We start from the raw sequence: 21686 nt of genomic DNA on the forward strand, positions 1-21686 counted from the left end.
CTTCCCTGGTTATTTGTGGAGCTGCCTGGGCATCAACTCATTCTTAAAAATGACAAATAAAAGACTCAAGCATTTCTCTTATCTTTTCTATATTAACACTATTTCAAGGTATTAGGGAAACCAAATAGGTGATCAGGGAGAGTTCTTCTCTATAAAATAATCATAGCTAATAAACACTGGAGAAATAAAAGAATTAGGAAACCACCATAAAATGAAATGGTGAATCAAGAAATAATTATCAGTAAATGCCATTAGGTCAAAAACCGAAGGGGAGCTTTTTAATGTATGGATTAGGCTGACATCACCTGAACTAGGATGAACATCACCAAAAGTGACTTGCTTCCACTAGTGGTGTCATAGCACCACCTATAAAGAGTTCTTTCCAAAAAAGCAAAACAAATTGAACCTGAATTGAATCACACTTCTAAGAGTTTACAGGGGACATGAAGAATAGAGGAACATGTTCAATGACACCAGGATATAATCAGCAAAACCCAGAATGTGGCAAATGCTTCAGAACAAATCATCCAGTGTCTTCTAAAAGTAAACGGCATTTGTTAAATGGGGAAATTTATTGATTAAAAGAGGCTAAAGAAACATAACAACCCACAAACGCTGTTTTAGCAATACACGAACCTTGTTTTAGCTCCTAGCTTTTTGAAACAAAACAAGAAAGCTGAACAGATAGTGTGTTAGGTAATATTGAGGAATTAGTGTTGATTTAGTTCAGTGTGATAATGGTTTTAAGGTTATGTGTTTTTTAAAAAAAGACTGTATTAATTAGAGATACACACTTTACGTATTAGTAGGTGAAATGAAATACATCTAGAATTTGCTTTAAAATATTATAGAGAAAGAAATGTGGGAGGGAGAGATGAAGCAACAGACACAAAGTTGATGACTGTTAAAAAAGATGAATGATGAATACACGCGCATTAGTTGAACTATTTGCTCTACACTTATGTTTGAAAATTTCTACAATAAAGGTTAAAAGAAAAAGTACTGATCAACTAGAAACCTCTTGAATGCAGAGTTGTATTCCTCACGCTAAACAAGCAGGTTTTTTGCGAATAAAACTTCTTACATCCCTAAAAATAACTCACTATTTTGGAGCCTTTCTGTATTCTTTTCTTCCAACAAATGGCAACTAAACAAATAAAGCAAATCCTCCCTTGTTACTAGACACAGCACCCTTTTTCCTGCTCAGTATTATCGAATATTACTTCATTTAAAGTAAAATTGTTTTCCATATATAAAAATTATAGCGAGGCCGCCCTGTAGCTGAGTGGTTAAGTTTGCGCATTCCACTTCAGGCGCCTGGGGTTTCGCCGGTTTGGATCCTGGGTGAGGACATCGTATCACTCATCAACCTATGCTGAGGCGGCGTCCCACATGCCACAACCAGAAGGACCTACAGCTAGACTATACAACTATGTACTGTGGGGCTTTGGGGAGAAGAAGAAGAAGAAAAAAAAAAAGACTGGCAACAGATGTTAGCTCAGGTGCCAATCTTAAAAAAGAAAAATTATAGTAAGAAAAGTATTTACTTCTCTAACATGTACGTTAAGACAACAAACATGAAGAAAAAGTGAAGGACAGTAAGCATGCATATTTTCTAGAACTATCTTTAGAGAAACACTTCAACTCTGACATAAATTCTATGAAAAATCATTTAAAGAAGCAAGGAAGTTACTATGATATATTGGAATACAAGAACTTCTAAAAATGTCAGTCAATTTCAATAGAACAAATGGGTCGAATGAAAGAATAACTGGAGCAAATATTTGCTACTTCAACCATTCAAGTGTCACATGGAATCAAAGGCAAGAAGAGAGTAACGCTCATTCCCACTTCCTGGCAATGACTTCCAAGGTTTCCATGACACTATCCTTGGGCTCCTACTCTTTCCCCTGTGCTTCTACAAATTACCACCTAGCAGTATACCCTAGGTATTTCATGTGCACTAACCTTGTGAAACTTACTAAGAGTTAGATAGTGTCTTTATTTCCATTTTATGCACAAGGAAACAAAAACCACGTTACTGACAAGCTTGTTGTTAGTGCCTTCGAGTTGATTCCAACTCCTAGTGACTCGGCGTACAGCAAAGCAGAACCCTGCCTGCTCTTTTTTTGCTCCATCCTCTCACCTTCCACGGCTCTATCAGACAATGCTCCCCTGCTACTGATAGGGTTTTCATAGCCAATTTTTCAGAAGCGGTGGCCAGGTCCTTCTTCCTAGTCTGCCTTGTCTGGAAGCTCCGCTAAACCCTGTCCACCATGGGTGACCCTGCTGGTATTTGAAATACCAGTGGCATAGCTTTGAGCATCACAGCAACACGCAACCACCAAAGTATGACAACCAAGAGTCAGTAGTGCGGTCCCCTGACCAGGAAACGAACCCAGGCCATGGTGGTCAGAGCACCAAATCTTAACCACTAGATCACCAGAATGGTTACTAAGTACTAGGGCCAAATTCTACTACGGCCACAGAGTGGTTCCTACTCCGCAATCCTCCACCTTCCCACCCATATTTTCTTTCAGACGGTCTGGGATAGATAGGGACTGGACATTAGTGTACATGGTGAGGGAGGAGAGATGGAATTCTCCCAGGAAGTTCTGAAGCATACTGCTAATTAAAAATAAATACACCATGATATGTTTTCTTCTGAGTCCTCTAAGATGATCTATCTGCGGATTTGCACAAAATTAAATTCATGTCTGTGTATATGTCTGTATTTCACCAGCCTCAATCTCAATTCTGCTCTTTGGAAAACACTGTTAAGAAAATGAAGATGAGCCGTAGACTAGGAGAAAATATTTGCAAAACATATATATAATAAAGGATTTGTATCCAAAACATATAAATAGCTTTCAAAACACAATCTAAGAAAACAGATACTTATATGACCCAGCAATCCCACTCCTATTTACCCAAAGGAAATAAAAACATATGTTTATTTAAAAAACCTATAGGCAAGAAATTCAGACCGCTTTTTCTGTTGAAAAGAAAATGTTACTGAAGACAATGTTCATTACATTAATCAGTGTCTCCTACTGAAGATTAACACCTGAAACTACTTTTAGAATCAGTGCCAGAAAATGCTGTTTCTTCAAAAACGCAGTAATGTTTCCTCCATTTGATAGCGGGACATTCTTTAATCATATTCCCTAATCAATCACAACAGCAGAACTATCATATCTGTACTTTCCTTTACCATGGTCCTTTATTTCTTTTCATTTTTTTTACATACCTTTTTGTAAATTGCCTCAAATTCATTGCGGAAAAAGGTAAATTTGAACAAATACGTATAACGAAATTATACCTAACACAGAAGCCTTTTCCTTTTATTAATTCCTTCTTGGGAATGAAGCTTTTTTTTCCCTTTTGTATACTTTGCTTTAAAATTTTTTAAAACGGCAAATTGTTAAAGGAAGTATATTTTTGTTAAAATATAGTATTTCAAAAAAACCTATAGGCAAATGTTTATGATGATTTTATTCATAATCAACAAAAACTAAAAACAATACAATTGTCTTTCAACTGGCAAATGGATAAACAAATTGTGGTACATCCATAAAATGGAATATTAGTTACGAGTAAAAAGGAACGGCTGATGCATGCAACAACATGGATGAATCTCAACTGTATATTGCTAAGTGAAAGAAGGAAAACTCAAAAGGGTGCATACTGTATTGTATCATTTATATGATTTTCTGAAAACACAAAATTACAGAATAGAAAATAGATATGGGACTAGAGGTAGGGGAAAGGCTAACTATGAAGGGGCATGAAGGAATCTGGGTGATAATGGAGGTGTTCTATATATTGACTGGGGTGATAGTTACAGAACTATATGCATTTGTTAAATTTACAGAATTGTACAATAATAATAAGGGTGAATAAGGGTACAACAATAAGGGTGAATTTTACTCTATATAAATTATACCTCAATAAACCTTATTTTAAATATATCTTTGACATGCCTTGAGTCAGTAATTTCACTTCTAGGAAAGCAGAGCTACAGACAAAAATTACACAATGCTGTTTGCTTTAGCCTCCTTTTTCTGTAACAACTTTATTGAGATATAATTCACATGCCATATAATTCACCCATTTGAGGTACACAATTCAATGACTGTGAGTATACTGAGAGTTATACAACCATTACCAGGATCAACTTTAGAATATTTTCATCACCCCAGAAAGAAATCTTGAACCCTCTGGCTATCACTCCTTTGGCTATCACAATGTCCGGGCATTTCCCCCAGTATAGCCCCATTATCAATAGGGAAAAAAAATTCAAACAATCTAAGAATGGAAGAATATTCCTATATTACAGTTTATCTATGCCACAGAATATTATAAAGCCAGTAAAATTAGGTTTACAAGTAGATGTTTAATAACAGAGGAAACTGCTTACGATGAAAATTTAGGTTAAAAAACTCAAGAAACAAAATTGTACATATGAAGTTAATCATGTTAACATATTGTACATACAATGTTAATCACGTACACATGCATAGAAATATCCCTGGAAAGAAATATGCTAAGTAGTAGTTATGGCTGAATAAAATATGATTTTTAAAAAGGCACAATGGTAAGAAAACTGGCATGTCAATCAATGTGGTAGTATCAGATTTTATATAACAGAATGGCATGAGAAACAGCTGGATACATAGATTAGAACAATTTGGACAGGTCTTTAGGATACATGGTAAAAATATCTAGACCAGTGGTACTCAAACGGGGGCAATTTTGCCCCCAGGAGACATTAGGCAATGTCTGGAGATATTTTGAGTTGTCACAAACGAGGACTCAGTACTGTGGATGCAGTGGGCACGGAGCTGATCGCGGGCAAGCAAGCTGCTGAACTTCCACACTGCTCAGGACAACTCCTCCCTCCCCCAACAAACCACTACCTGGTCCAAACTGGCAACGGTACTGAGGCCGAGAAACTCTGATCTAGGCTACACTGAAGTTGTCACTAATCATCAGCAATTTAGATTAGCAGAGCAATCTAAAATAAGGAAATAATAGTTTCCTCCTTCATCCCCATACTATGTGTATTCTTTGCCAGTTTTCCCATCTTGGTTTATGGTGTTAGCAACTATTTAGTTTTTCAAAGTAAAACTCTAGGGGTCTGTAGTCTTATTTCCCTATAATCATCAGTAAGTCCTATCGACGCCACCTCCAAAATATATCACAACCAATTCTCACCATCTCCACCTTTTCCAATGATCACTTTCACATATGGATTACACCAAGAGCCTCCTAAATGACTCTTTTTCCCATCTTGCTCCCTGAAGTTCATCCTGTATACAGGAGCTAACGAATCTTTTTTTTTTTTTTTGAGGAAGATTAGCCCTGAGCTAACTACTGCCAGTCCTCCTCTTTTTTTGCTGAGGAAGCCTGGCCCTGAGCTAACATCCGTGCCCATCTTCCTCCAAGTTATATGTGGGACGCCTACCACAGCATGGCGTGCCAAGCGGTGCCATGTCCGCACCCGGGATCCGAACCAGCAAACCCCAGGCCACCGAGAAGCGGAATATGCGCACTTGAACTGCTGTACCACCAGGCCGGCCCCAGGAATCTTTTAAGAGATCATATCTAAAAAACACAAACTGGCTTCTCAGAGAAATATGTGATATTGTTTCTTCCCACCCCAATCACTCACTATCATATTATCCTATGCTATCTGATTTTCTTCACTACCTGAAATTATTTTATCTAGTTCTTATTTTCTATCTTGTCCCCCCACCACAGGTACGAACTTTGTCTTTCTTGTTCATTACTATTTCTCCAGCACCTAAAACCACACCTGATACATGTCCTAAATATCTGTTGAATGAACGAATCTCTCACACTAATGTTGGTCTATTCACTCCATTGGGGCCAAAGAGTAACGATACACCTCTGAAGCAGGGAGAGCGAATCTCCTGAAGCAAACTGATATTCCCAATGGTAGTCAGCCTAAAAACAACAAATTATAGGTCAGAATGTTAGGTCCTTAGAACAATGGAGGGAAAATGCATTCTTTCCCCCGGATCTCAAACTGCTGGGTTTCAAAGAAAAGGTGTCCTCTGCTCACTAGAAGAGTGGCTGAAGGCTCCGCAGGTAAATGGTGCCCATTTCTCCTAGGTCAACCATATTTAAGAGCCAATATCTGTTTTCTAACTCCCTCCTACTATACTAAACTTTTAATAAAGTCTTGTTCAAAACCAACAGCCTGCAAAGATTCTGTATCCACATTCGGGCTGCAGGGCCCAAGAAGGACTCCTACCAAGGCTAGCATGATAGTAGCAGAGAGAAGCAGAAAGAAACACTTCCATGAAGGAAAAGTAAATTTCTAGGAGAGGCAGAGCTGTAAGGCAACGTGCCTCTTGCCACAGAGAGAGAATTCAAACAGAACCTATCTTGGGGAATTGGCATTGTACTAAGGGAGTCAACTCGTTACCTTTTAGATGAAGAGATCTTCATTTCCAAAGATAAATCAGTCTCCAGTATATAAAATGAATAGGGTAGAGAAAACAGTAGAGAAGGGAGAGGGAAAAGGAGTGTTGTAAAGGCAAGGAAAGTAAGAAGACAAAGCAAGCAAAATGAGTATCAGGACGAGGGTGGTGGCAGTAGAAATAAAGTTTTAAAAATCATATCTGAGGTAATCTCAACAACACTTACCAATTAAAACTGGATTAATAAGAGCAAGGGAAGAAGCAAGACTCACAGGTTTCTAACTTGGGTGACTAGAAGACGACAATTAAAACACAGAACACAGGAAGAAAAACGGGTTGAGAAGGAATGGGGCACCACTGGGGAGACTAAGTACTCGCCAGGGGAATAAAAAGTTCTGTTTTAGGTATACTGAATTACCAATACTTGTAAGACAGCAAAATACAAGTCAAAGTATTCATTTGCAAACACAGATTTTAAGTTTTAAAGACAAAAAAGCAAAGAATTAGAAAGGGAATCACATAATATTATTTAATGGGTAGAGGTTAAAACTACTGTAGAAGAGATTACCCAAGAAAAATACAGGCCGAGAGAATAACACTTACTGAGCATGCAAAATGAGTCAAAGATGACGAAAAGAAGCAATTCAAGAGAACCATGAGAAAGCCATCTTATAAACAAGGGAGAAGTTTCAAGGAAGGAATGGGCAATATGGTCAGATGTCTAAGAGAGATCAAATAACAAAAGTTCTGAAAAGCATCCATTAGACTTGGTGATTACTAGGTCATTTCAGTGATCTTAAAAAGAATTTCAGGGCTGACCCCGTGGCCAAGTGGTTAAATTCCCGTGCTCTGCTTCAGCGGCCCAGGATTTTCCTGGTTTGGATCCTAGGCACAGACCTAGCACCACTCATCAGGCCATGCTGAGACAGCGTCCCACAACTGGAAGGCCCTGCAACTAGAATATACAACTATGTACTGGGGGGGGGGGGCTTTGGGGAGAAGAAGGGGAAAAAAAAAGAATTTCAATGGCAAAACAGAGGGAAAGGCCAGATGTAGGTTTAGGAACAAATGAGAAATACACACCTGATACCATCTCAAAAAGACACTAACTTCAGGGGCTGGGCTGGTGGCACAGCGGTTAAGTGCGCACGTTCCGCTTCAATGGCCCAGGGTTCCCAGATGTGAGCTCAGGGCCAGTCTTCCTCAGAAAAAAGAGGAGGATTGGCAGCGGATGTTAGCTCAGGGCTAATCTTCCTCAAAAAAAGACACTAACTTCAAAAAGCTGCCGAAATCTCTACCATTCCCCACTGAAAGGTACCAGGGTTCCCGGAGTTAATTCAAAATCTGAGATAGGAATGGATAGGATGAGCCTAGGTACATCTTTTTGGCCAAAAAGGGGAGAGTCTTTCAAGGACTATTGCAGTTAAGCCAAAAAGATACAAGTGCCTAAATATTTTTTTTTTGATGCTAATATAAATGAAATCATTTTCTTGATTTCCTCTCAGGATTGTTCATTGCTAGTGTATAGAAATACTACTAATTTTTGTGTGTTGATTTTTTTATCGTGAACTTTCTGAATTTGCTATTAGCTCTCACAGGGTTTACTGTTTTGGTTTTTTTGGTGAATTTTTCGGGTTTTCTACATATACAAACATGTCATCTGTAAATAGAGATAGTTTTACTTCTTTCCTTCCAACCTGGATGCCTTGGACTTCCTTCTTGCCTAACTGCTCTGGCTAGAATTTCAAATACTACATTGAGTAAATTTGAGAAAAGAGGGCATCCTCGTCTTATTTCTGATCTTAGGGGGAAAGCTTTCAGTCTTTCACCGTTGAATATGATGTTAACTATATGACTTATCATATATAGCGCTTATCATGTTGAGAAACTTCCCCTCTATTCCTAGTGTATTGAGTCCTTTTATAATAAAAGGGTGTTAGATTTCTTCAAATGCTTTTTCTACATCAACTGAGATGATCATGTGGTTTTTTCCTTCATTCTATTAATGTGTGTATTACATTGATTGATACTTCAGAAAAATTTAACCAAGAAGGTGCAAGATTTGTACACCAAGAGACTTGTACAAAACATTGCCGAAAGAAACAAAGACCTAAATAATTGGACAGACATTCCATGTTGACTGATTGGAAGACACAGGATGACAATACTACCCAAGAGATTCAAATTAAATTCAATCCCTATCAAAATCCCAGCGGCATTTTTTGCAGAAATAGAAAAAAAAAAAACTATCCTAAACTTCACATGGAATTTTAAGGGACCCCAAATAGCCAAAAAAATCTTGAAAAAAAAAAACAGGGGCTGGCCTCCATGGCGTAGTGGTTAAGTTCGGCACGCTCTACTTCAGCAGCCAGGGTTCACAGGTCTGGATCCCGGGCACGGACCTACATCACTCAGCCATGCTGTGGTGGTGACCCACATAGAGTGGAGGAAGACTAGCACAGATGTTAGCTCATGGCTAATCTGCCTCAGTAGAAAAACAGAAAAAAATTGGAGGATTCATACTTTTCAATTTCAGGCTTCCTACAAAGCCACAGCAATCAAAACAGTGTAGTACTGGTACAAGGAGACACATAGATCAATGGAATAGAACTGAGAGTGCACAAATAAGCACTTAAAATACATACATGGTTGTTATGGACTGAATGTTTGTGTCCCCAAAATTCATATGCTGACGCCTGAAACCTCAATATTATGGTATTTGGAGATGGGACTCTTGGGAGGTAATTAGCATTAGACAAGGTCATGAGAACAGGGCTCTCATGATGGGATTAGTGTCCTTATAAGAGCCACCAAAGAGCTTGCGCCTCTCTCTCTCAACACACACAAAGAAGAAATTATGAAGGCACACAGCAAGATGGTGGCTGCCCATAAGCCAAGAGAAGAGGCCTCAGAACAAGGCCTACCTTGCCAGCACCTTAATCTTAGACTTCCTAGCCTCCAGAAGCGTGAGAAATTTCTGTGGTTTAAGTCACCCAGTCTGTGGTATTTTGTTATGGTAGTCCAAGCTGATTAACACAAAGGTCAAATGATTTTTGACAAGGGTGCCAAGATCATTCAATGGGGAAAGAAGAGACTTCATCATATGGTGCTGGAAAAACTGGATATCCACATACAAAAGAACAAAATTGTACACTTACCTTATACCATAAATAAAAATTAACTTTAAATGGACTAAAAATCTAAATTAAAGAGCTAAACTATAAAACTCTTAGAAGAAAACATATGGGAAAAACTGAATGATCTGGAATTTGGCAATGGTTTTTAAATACGACAACAAAAGCACAAGCTACAAAAAGAAAACAGGTAAGTTGGATTTCATCAAAATTGAAAACTTTCTTGGATCAAAGGGCACTATCAATAGACTAAAAAGGCAACCCACAGAATGGGCGAAAATGTTTGCAAATCACATATCCGATAAGAGTTTAATATCTAGAATATATAAAGAACTCCTATAACTCAACAACAAACAAACTACCCAATTAAAAAATGGGCAAAAGATTTAAATAGACATTTCTGCAAGGAAGATATACAAATGACCAATAAGCACAAGAAGAAATACTCAACATCATTAGTCATTAGAAAAATACAAACCAAAACCACAATGAGATACCACTTCACACCCACTAGAACAGCTATTATGAAAAAAGAAAAGAAAAGAACAAGTATTGGAGAGGATATGGAGAAATCAGACCCCTTGGGCATTGCCAGTGGGAATGGAAACCCGCACAGCCTCTGTGGATTCCTCAAAAAGATAAACACAGAATTCCCATATGACCCAGCAAATCCATTTCTAGGTATGCCCAAAAGAACTGAAAGTGGGGACTCAAACAGATACTTAAGTTTATAGCACCATTTTTCACAATAGCCAAAAGGCAGAAACAACCCAAGTGTCCATCAACGCATGAATGGATAAACAAATGTATTATATACATACAATAGACTATTATTCAGCCATAAAAACGAATGAAGTTCTGACACATACTACAACATGGATGAACCCTGAAAACATTATGCTAAGCGAAATAAGCCAGACACTAAAGGTCTAATACTGTCTGATTCCACTTATATGAAATATCTAGAATAGGTAAATTCACTGAGGCAGAAAATTGACTGAAGCATACCAGGGGCTGGAGGAACGGGCAACAGTAAGTTATTCCTCATTGTGTACAGAATTTCTGTTTGGGGTGAAAGAGAGAGTGGTAATAGTTGTACAACATTGTTAATCTACTTGACGTCATTGAATTATACACTTTAAATGGTAAATTTTATGTTATGTATATTTTAACACAAAAAGTTTTAGGGTAATTATTCAACTATAAAATAACAATTTTTAAAAAGGATTCAGGTGGTAACCTTAAAGACCCTGTTGTAGGCCGAATTGTGGCCCCTGAAAGTTACGTCCACCGGGAATCTCACAATGAGACCTTTTTGGAATAAACTTATTTGCAGATGTAATTAATGCAAAGATCGTGAGATGAGATCACCCTGGACTAGGGTGGGCCGTAATCCAGTGAAGACTGCCCTTAGAAGAGACAGAAGACAGACAGACAGAGAAGGCTATGTGAAGACAGGGGCAAAAAGTGGAGTTATGCAGTCACGGACCAAGGGACACCTGGGGCCACCAGAGGCTGGAAGAGAGAAAAATTCTTCCCTAGAGCCTTCAGAGAGAGCATGGCCCTGCCCACATGTGGATTTGGGACTTCTAGCCTCCAGAACTGTGAGAGAATAAATTTTTGTTGTTTTAGGCCACCAAGTTGTGGTGATTTGTGTATGGCAAATCAAGAAAACTAATACAGATTTTGGTACATGGAAGTGGCGTGCTGCTGTAAGAAATACCTAAAAATGTGGAAGTAGCTTTGGAAATGGGTAATGGGTAATGGCTGGATAAATTTTGAGAAACATGGTAGAAAAAGGCCAGATTGCCTTGAAGAGACAGTTGGTACCAATATGGGTATTAAAGGCAACTCTGTTGAAGGTTCAGAAGGAAGTGAGTAGCAAAGAGAAAGCTCATATCATCTTAAAAAATACATATACCATGAACAGAATGCTGGGAAAAACATGAATGTTAAGGGCGCTTCTGATGAGATCTCAGAAGAAAATGAAGACTGTGTTACTGGGAATTAGAAGGTGATCCTTGCTATAAAATAGCAGAAAACTTGGCTGAATTGTGTTCTGCTGTTGGCTAGAAAGCAAAACTCAGAAGCAATGAACTTGGATATTAGCTAAGGAGATTTCTTAGCAAAGCGTTCAAAGTGCAGCCTTTTTCTCCTTGCTGCTTAAGTAAAAGCAAAAGGAAAGAGATAAATTGAGGAAGGAACTGTTAAGCAAAAAGGAAACAACTCTTGATGATTTAGGAGGTTCTCAGCCTATCCAGATTGCAAAGGATGCTAAATTCAGGAAATTCACCATTAGAAAAGTGTGCTCTAGAGATACGGCCAAGTGTGTGGCTAGAAAACCATTTGCTGAAGATATTAGATGGGTCACTCATGGATCCAATCAATCATCTCAGCTTAAGTCAGAAATATGGAGTTATCCAGGAAGGATCTGTAAAGAACCCTCTCGTCTAAGTATGTGGGTCCCCTTAATATAGAGAGGAGACTCACAAGGTTTTTGAGCATATTATACCAGTAAGAACACTGCCAGTCTGTACTTAAAGGAACAGAGACTAGACAAAAATGAAAAAAAGCTGTCTGACTTCTGGAACTCTAAGGGCAGGAAAGAGTTAATAAAGCTACCCAGCTGCAAACATGTGCTACCTTTCAAAAAAAAGGAAAATGACTCTGAGGACAGAGCCACAGACACAGAGGCAGAGGCCAGAGAAGCAGGCCCAGGGCAGAGGTCTACAGCACCTCCAAGGACCAAGCCACAGAGGCAGAGGATCAAACCACAGATAACTATTCGCCGGCCTTGAAATCTAATGAAACTTGTCCTGCTAGGTTTTGAACTTGATTGGGACCAGTGATTCATTTTCCTCCTTTCAGAATAGGAATGTCTATCCTATGCCTGTTCCACAACTGTATTGTGGAAGCAGAAAATTTGTTTTCTGGTTTCACAGGTCTACAGATAAAGAGAAATTTTACCCCAGATGAATCATACCCAGAATCACACCCATACCTCACTTAGGTGATTTAGATGGTGAGATTTGGGAGTTTTTGAGCTGCTGATATTTAGATGAGTTTTGGGACTTAAGAGTTCATGCTGTAATTGGTTGACTTTGGGAGATGGTGGGATAAGGTAAACGTATTTTGCACATGGGATGGATGCGAAGTTTTAGGGACGACTTGGTGGACTATAGTGGTTTGAATTGTGGCCCCTAAAAGACATGTCCACTCAGAACCTCCGAATGTGAGCAGAAGGGGTCTTTGAATGTGAGCAGAAGGGGTCTTTGCAGGTGTAATTAAGGTAAGGATCTTGAGATGAGATCATCCTGGATTAGGATGGACCCTAAATCCAATTAAGAGTATCCTTAGAAGAGATAGTAAAGACGACACAGAGAAGAAGCTCACATAAGGATAGAGGCAGAGACTGGAGTTATGCGGCCACAAATTAAGGAACACCACAAATTAAGGAACACAAATCAATCCACCAGAAGCTGGAAGAGGTAAGGAAGGATTCTTCCCTAGAGACTTCAGAGAGAACAAGGCCTTGATTTAGGACATTTAGCCTCCAGAACTGTGAGAATAAATTCCTCTTGTTTTAAGCCACCAAGCTAGTAGTAATTTGTTATGGCAGCCTTAAGAAACTAATACAGATAGCCAGCGATCAAAAATGTGACAAGTTTAAACAGCAAAAAGAATAGTGACCACAATAAATTTTTAAAAAATCAAATATATTAAAATCCATGAATTCATAATGATATCCTCTCCCAAATTTCACCTTTGGGATTTGCCAAGGCATCAATTCATTCTTCTGAAAACTGCTTAAAAAACAAAAAAAGGGGCAGGGTAGAGGGATAAACGTTTATTCTGCTTTTCCTGTACAAATGACATTACAGAGTAACCAAATAATTGATGAAAGAATTCTTTATGTAAGAATTCCAGTGAATAAATATAGGAGAAATGATAGAAAACTCTTCTAATGAAATAACAGATCTGGGCAAAAATCATCAGTGGCTGATAAATCTATTAGGTGAAAAGTTAAGAAACTATGATGGTGTGGGGCCGGCCCCGTGGCCGAGCGGTTAAGTTCGCGCGCTCCGCTGCAGGCGGCCCAGTGTTTCGTTGGTTTGAATCCTGGGCGCGGACATGACACTGCTCATCAAGCCACGCTGAGGCAGCGTCCCACATGCCACAACTGGAGGGACCCACAATGAAGAATATACAACTATGTACCAGGGGACTTTGGGGAGAAAAAGGAAAAAATAAAATCTTTAAAAAAAAAAAAAAAAGAAAGTATGATGGTGGGATCCCACTGACTAATCTGATCAATTTTAATACCACTAAAGTGTGACAACCACTTATGTGCCTCCCGGAATGACACAACAAGAATTCACAGCATAATCTAATAGGGTGACTATACATCCCAATTTGTCCAGGACAGTCCTGGTTTATGGCTACTGTCCCACTGTAATTATTAAACAGCACACCTTTTCATTCTTAAAATTATCTAATTGGAAATAAATTATACAATATTTATGAATTTTTCTTTCCAAAGAAACTGAATCTAAATCTCATAAAGCCCTACCAATTCAAGTTCTCAAGGCTGGCTGCAGACTGAAATCACTTGGGAAATTTTTTAAAATATTGATGCCTAGAATCCACCCCATGAATTCTGATTTAATTGATCTGTGACCTCAGAATCGACATTTAAAAGTTCTCCGGGTAATTCTAAAGTTTGAGCCAAAGTTGAGAACCACTCCTCTATATCTAACACTAACTTGTGGGAAATATGAAGGGTAACTGAACATGTTAAACACAAGTATTTCACCAGCCAAATCCAGAATGTGGGAAGTCCTCCTGGACAAGTGACCTAGTTATTTCAACAAACAGCATGGGCAAAAGTACAGGGGGTATAGGATAGGGAGGGAGATGGTTAAAGAGAAACTTAGACACACAAACCAAATGAAATGGCAAACCTTACTTGGATAGCGACTTAAAGAAATCAACTATAAAAGGATACTTAAAGAATCAGAGAAATCGGAACACAGACTGGATTAAGGAACTCTTAATTTTGTTAGGTCTAACAGTACTGTAGTTGTATTTTTTAAAACTTCTTATCTCTTAGAAATACATACAGAAGTATTTATAGGTTAAATGATGTGATGCCTGAAATTTCTTTGAAATTATTTCAAACACAAAGAAAAGAAGGGAGGAAGGAAGGAAGAAGTTAGACGAGATAGGGATGGCAAAATGTTGATAACTGTTTAGTTGTCAAAGCTGGGTAACAGGGGCCGGCCCCGTGGCCGAGAGGTTACGTTCGCGCTCTGCTTCGGCGGCCCAGGGTTTCACCAGTTCGGATCCTGGGCACAGACATGGCACCGCTCGTCAGGCACGCTGGGGCGGCATCCTACATGCCACAACTATAAGGACCCACAACTAAAAATGTACAGCTGTGTACTGGGGGGCTTTGGGGAGAAAAAGCAAAAATAAAATCTTTAAAAAAAAAAAAGCTATGCAATAATAACACGGGGTTTCACTGTACCAATCTATACTTTATATTCTATATTGATATGGAATTATGAAACATAGAAAGTTTTTTATTTTTGCCTACAAACACATAGGCATGAAATATATGCGAGTGCATATATATATATAAAAAACATTTAAATATATAAGACAACATGTCAGGAGATGTAAAGAAAGATGAACTCATATGATCCCTGACCTCAAAGAGCTTACAGCACACAGTAGTCTATATGTTGGACAGAAAAGGTTTGCTCAGGTACTAATTTTGGTCAAAGGCAGGAAAGCAGCTAGCTCAAGCTCTGGGAGGCCAGAAAGAAGGTAAGAATGCAATTAAAATAACATTATAAGTATTCTCTAAGTATAAGAAAGTAGACGTGGGAGCGGGCCCCGTGGCACAGCAGTTAAGTTCTCATGTTTCCCTTCAGTGGCCTGGGGTTCGCCAGTTCGGATCCTGGGTGCGGACCTACACACTGCTTGTCAAGCTACATAAAGTAGAGGAAGATGGGCGCAGATGTTAGCTCAGGGCCAATCTTCCTGAGCAAAAAGAGGAAGATTGGCGGCAGATGTTAGCTCAGGGCTAGGGCTAATCTTCCTCAAAAAAAAAAAAAGAAAGAAAGAAAGGTGATGTGGATGTTATCATCCCAATATTACTAAATACCAGAGATTGTACCATAACCTGACTTTGAAAAGCTCATGCTCTATTAGATTGAGCCATATGAAAATGCATTTTTGTAGGTCAAATGGTCTAATATCAGCAATTCCATACAGTTCAACCTAATACTATGCCATAATGCCTTCCTTTCTCTCCTTTGCTAAGACAATTACATATAGTTAACATAGTAATATAATCAGAATATTTAAAAGAAACGTCAATCATCTTTAAAGAGCAGCTGGTTTCCTAAGATAGAACTCAAAAATATCTTCTAAATAGCCACAGAAATGGCAATTTTACATTTATCTACTTATATTTTCTTTAGTAAATAAAGAAATCACTCCATTTCAAAGGAAACACAAACTTTACCTTTAAATCATAGCTTTAAAATATTTAGTGTATATTTTCTTAAAAATAAACCTATGAGTTGCAAAGATATGTTTTAAGGTTATCTCAAACAAGAATGTATTTCTTAGGCAAAAAGTTAATTTGATGCTACCTGAGAAGTAATTTACATCAGTTTGATTGAAATGCAATCCAATTTATTTTAACAACCAAAAACTCCAGATAATGAATTCTGAACCTATACTGTTATTATATATAATATAGTTATATATAATTAATGTATATATTATTATATATTATAATTAATTCTAACCTATACTATTTATCAAACAGTACATTTCAAATGGTACTTATCCTGGTTTAATCTATTATATTATGACCTTGAGCAAACCTCTCTGTACCTCAGTTTCCTCATTTATAAAATGGGGCAGTAATAGTGACTACAACTTACAGAATTGAGGATTAAAAGATATATTACATATAAGGGGCTGGCCCCGTGGCAGAGTGGTTAAGTTCACGCGCTCCGCTGCAGGCGGCCCAGTGTTTCGTTGGTTCAAATCCTGGGTGCAGACATGGCACTGCTCATCAAACCACGCTGAGGCAGCGTCCCACATGCCATAACTAGAAGGACCCACAACGAAGAATATACAACTATGTACCGGGGGGCTTTGGGGAGAAAAAGGAAAAAATAAAATCTTAAAAAAAAAAAAAAGATATATTACATATAAGATATTCAGAATAATGACTGGAGTTTAAACGTTTATAAATACCAAGTATTACCATTATTTAGAGAAGTCTCTGCTAGTTACAAGACGGGCACTGTGAAACAAGTTGGGATCACTGTCAACACTACAATGGTCTCTTCCAATGCTCGCTATTTATACGAAGGGCCAATGCATTCTTAAAGCAGATGATTTACATTGTGTACACATGAACTGCAAGTATTTTTAATGATATGTACCACCATGCTTTTAAGTAACACATTTAGCAAAAAGACAAAAGATTAAAAGTTCATTAAGGAATTAAGAGGGATCAACCTTTTGCAATTATTTTATTATAAAATATTAAAATAACAGAAATCCAAAACAAAACTTGTCCATAAGCCCATCACACAATAAAATCAATGTTTTCATTTGTTCACGTTATTTTCTATTTCTTGTCTACACGTATGTTCAATTTTTACACACTTATAATAACAATATAGATAACATTTTATAGTCTATATTTTCACTTAGCTTTATACCATATTTTTCCATTTTGCAAAAGTTTTCTCCTTTATTTTCCCTTTCCTTTCTCATTTGCTGAAGGTAATCAACAGTAACAGCCTTATACGTATCCTTCACAATTTTCTCCAAGCTCATAAATATATAAGTATAGACACATAAATGGGGAGGGGAGAGAAAGGTCAGTTTGTTTTTACAAAAATGGAAGCATACTCCTTATACATTTGCTTTCTCTTTCTTTAAGCATAACAAACATACACCTCAAATTTAATATACAGACAAGTTTAAGTATGAAAATAGATACAACTTACTAAACCAGGTAATAACACATACATTTACAAAAGTTATTATTTTGTACGTAAACTTTGAAAAGATACAGGGATTTCACACAAAAAAATTTCCACCAGATCTAGTCATGCTTCATAAGTTTATTATAATAGCCATGCATAAAATAATTCCACTACTTACAATAAGCCTACCTAATGAATTTTAAAACTTATTTTAGAAAATAATTTTACAATCTTAAAAAAATGCATAAATACTATCTCAAAAATATCCTTACTTTAAAGAAAGAGAAAGTGTGTGTGTGTGTGTCTCTATAATAATGGCCTTCCTACAAACTTGGATCTTTCTATAGCAGAAATGATAGATGGATATAGTGCTGACCTACCTGCATACGCAGCTTCCCCATGCCCACAAATTGAGAGACTGGCATTCAGATATAGTCTGAATACAATCAAATCATTCTTATCTAATTAATACGTATTGTTCTAATTGCCCACAAGCATGAACAGAAGACACCAGGAAGGCCTGCAGAGAATTTAGAGTTGTTAACCCAATGGTCTTAAAATACACTCTCCCATCTAACCATAATCCAGAACAATCAGAAGATCCCTAAATCTGGATCCATAGGAGAGAACTTTGGGTATACAGGATGATAGGAAAAGTTTATACAAGCTCCTAAAATTACAAAGCAGATTAACTTGGTACTCAAGCCACAGAGCCTCTATTATAACAGGTAAACTTTTCTTTTCAAAAATCAGTATGTCCTTTGAGTTCCTCTTATGTGGAGGTCATAAGTATTGGAGATGCAAAAAGTACTAAAAAGGACCCTACCCTAAAGGAGCTCACAATTTAGCAGGAGAGCCAAAATACATCATCGTAAACAATCATAAATTCCATAGCACAATGCCTAGCATACAGTCAACTAGCATAGGTCCCCAATGATATTTTATAACTTATGATTATGAAGGTCAAAAGCAGTAAGCATCATAAATACAATACTATGGCATCACTTTCAGATTAAACAGCCTAAACTTATTACCTAGGTCTATGTAGTTTGACTGTCTCAAGGCAAACAGTCAAATTATTCAAAAAGATACTGTACTTCTGAACACAGTCCCCACTAATCTGCTTGGAGTATACATATGGCATTCACGTGGAATTTAGCACATACACACACACACAAAACGAGAAATGAAAAAAGCACATGTACCACGTGTACCATTCAGGACTAGCCTACTCAACATTCTAACCAAATATCAAAACCAAAATGGATTATGTAGCCCAAAAGATACTGAAAGCAACCTTCCGCCACAATTAACCTGGTAAAATAACAGGGAAAACCTGTACAAGTGCTGTGTGTATGACATGTTGTTAAAAAATAAAGCTTAGGTTGCTACCAGTGTGGCACCTTTTTAAATCTATCAGAAGAGAAAGAAGTATTTAAAATCTAGTTGAATTTGTTACCAAAGGGCATAGATGTTTTCTAGAACATTCTATCGTATAAGGTGAATGACAACAGCATTCAGAGATCTCCTTGAAGGAACATTACACACCTAAAGTAATTTACCCTATATATTTTCATTGGTGGACCACATGCCATCTGCCTTTACTAAAGCATAATGAGGATCCAGTTTAAAACTGACAGCTCAAAGGACAATTTAAAATTTCAAAACACGTGCATTCCACACCCAATATTTATACTAAATGAAACATTCAGACATACTATCATACATTTTAACTTGTCCAATAACTAATTATTATACAAGAAATATCTAAAATTTTATAAACCTGAGACTATCAACATTAAATTTTAATTGCTCAAAACCCACAACGAAATGCATTAAAATAACTGATAAATGGATAAAGGGATAGACATGATAAATATGTGATGAAATAAATATAGTCAAACGTTATTGGTAGAATCTAGGTAGTGGGTATATGAATGCTCCGGGCAAATTTTTTCAATTTTGCTGTGTAGTTGAAAATATTTTCCTAATAAATTGTTGAAAAAATACTATTTGACACTTCTTTGCTTATTTATAATTTAAACTTTTAAGAAGAGAAATAAATTAAAGAAACTCCCATGTGGCATCCAACACCAGCACGTAGCTGGGACAAACCTTGACTCAAATCCCAGCTCAACCTCCTAACTAGGTATCTGATCTTAAGTAAATTACGTAACCCCTTTACGCCTTCATTTCCTCATCTGCAAAATGGGTTTTTTTATAATGTTAACCTAAGGTTAAATTCTTCTTGTAAAGCACAGTGCCAGGCACATGGTAAGCACTCACAATGTTAGCTATAACATCATTATGAGATTGCTAATTTTACGCTAAATCCAAAGAGCTTTCTCAATAAAGATTTAGTAGTAATTTTTTACGGGGTTGGCTTCACAGTAACGTGATCATTTTGAGACGATTCCCAAAAGGAAGATTCCTGATAGGAAAACTTACTGCTTAACGGGCTAGAAGGAGAGGAAGTAAAAGAAAATTCTGAAAAATATTGCTCAATCAATAGTACGGTATTGTTCTCCATCTGAAAAAAAACCATTCTGAGTTAAATAAGAAAAGTTTCAAGACGAACTTTAAAAGGCACTCAACAACTCCTATTAGAAGAACTGGCTTCACCTCTGCAGGTTGGTTGGGTACATCCTTGTTATGACAAAACTTGTCACACTCTTCCACGTTCTTAATTGCTGGTAAAGAGTCTAGACTAGAACATGACATTTATAGTTGCCAAAATCTTTCTCCTAAATCAGGACATGCCAACGACCCCACTTCTCCACAGGTAAGAGCACCACCTCCACCTCGGTTTTGATAACGGTTATGGGGGGAGGGGAAAGGAGGCAGGGACGTGAATTCGCGATGGTGTACCCTCCCGATTATTCCTCCTGAGACCCCCTCCACGACTTATTCCCGCCACCGCCACCACCACCCCCACCTGACCTCTCCCCAGTTCAAACTTCCAGACTCTGATTTCCTAAAGATGCACTTAAGAATCTGACACCTTCCCTCCCCTGTCCCAGATAACCCACCCCCAGTGCTGGAAACATTTTTTTAAAAAGCAAACAACAGCCCCCGCCCCTCCCCCTCCCAACCAGGAGCAAATCTTTGTCCCACCTGCCGAAGGACCACTCTCCAGCACGCTCCAGACTCAAGGTGGCCTCGGTCCTGCCCGCAGCCTCTCCCCAGCCGGGCCCCGGCGACTCCTCCACGAGCCTGCGCTCGGCCCACTCCCGGCCCCGGGACGCGGCCCCCGCCCCGCCCCCCGCCGCCGGCCGCCCGCCCGCCCGCCGCCCGCCGCCCGAGTTCTGCCTCACCTCACCTACCCTCTTTCGGGGGCCGGACTCCACCTCTCTCTCCGCCATGTTGGGCCCCGCTCGGAACCGCTGCGGCTCCCGGCGCAGTGGCGGCGGAACCTCTCGGCCCCCCGGCCCCCGCCCACACTGCAGGCACGGCCGACTCGCGGCAGCCTCCCAGAACCCGGCCGGGCCGGCGCGGAGAGTGGGGAGGGGGCGGATGCCGCGCGCCGGGCCGGAGAGCTCGAGATCCCACGGGTGCGCGCGTGGGCGGGAGGGCCTGCCCGGGCGAGGGGGGCCGGGACTCGGGGGGTTAATGGCCTCCAAGGGGCCCCGTGAGTAGGATTATTTTCTCTCAGAGAAATTCCTCCGCCTGCGGTTTCTTAAAGGGATCACCAAACCAGCCCCTTGCGCGCGCCCCTGATGCGCAGGCGCGCCTTAAGCCCCTCCCCCCTTTCCCACCAAGCCCCCGGTCCTGAGCGTGCGCGGTGAGTGGCCCAGGGTAGGCCAAATCCTGCAAGTCTCTTTGCTGCCAGCAGCTGCTCCCACCACTCAACTATGGCCGCTGCCTTAAAGGGACCATGACGCAGTCATGAAGGAGGAATGAAAGAAATTAGTGAAAAGGCTATCTGGAGAATTGGGTGGAACGTCAGTGAGGGGTCCAGATCACCGTCTTACACCTGACTGCTGAGATACCATTGTAAATGATAAATGATGGTGAGCTGAAGTTCTCAGTGGACCTCTGAACATGAAGAATCACAGCCAATGAGGGAGCAAGCCAGTCATCTC

General features: G+C 39.0%; 1 protein-coding gene across 3 annotated transcripts in view; it reads right to left on the minus strand.

The window, feature by feature from the left end:
• ZMYM4 (zinc finger MYM-type containing 4) overlaps positions 1-21287 on the minus strand; it is a 168097-nt gene extending 146810 nt beyond the window's left edge. The window contains exon 1 of one of the 3 annotated variants that reach the window (XM_046661886.1): positions 20928-21287. In XM_046661886.1, the coding sequence (XP_046517842.1) occupies positions 20928-20966 (39 nt within the window). In that variant the 5' untranslated portion in view covers positions 20967-21287. Of the gene's footprint in view, positions 1-20718; positions 20780-20918 lie in introns of those variants that run through there. The other 2 variants (XM_046661885.1, XM_046661887.1) reach the window with 2 other exon arrangements.
• Positions 21288-21686: the final 399 nt, after the last annotated feature.

This window comes from Equus quagga, chromosome 5, assembly GCF_021613505.1.
Source record: "Equus quagga isolate Etosha38 chromosome 5, UCLA_HA_Equagga_1.0, whole genome shotgun sequence".
Classification (NCBI taxonomy): domain Eukaryota; kingdom Metazoa; phylum Chordata; class Mammalia; order Perissodactyla; family Equidae; genus Equus; species Equus quagga.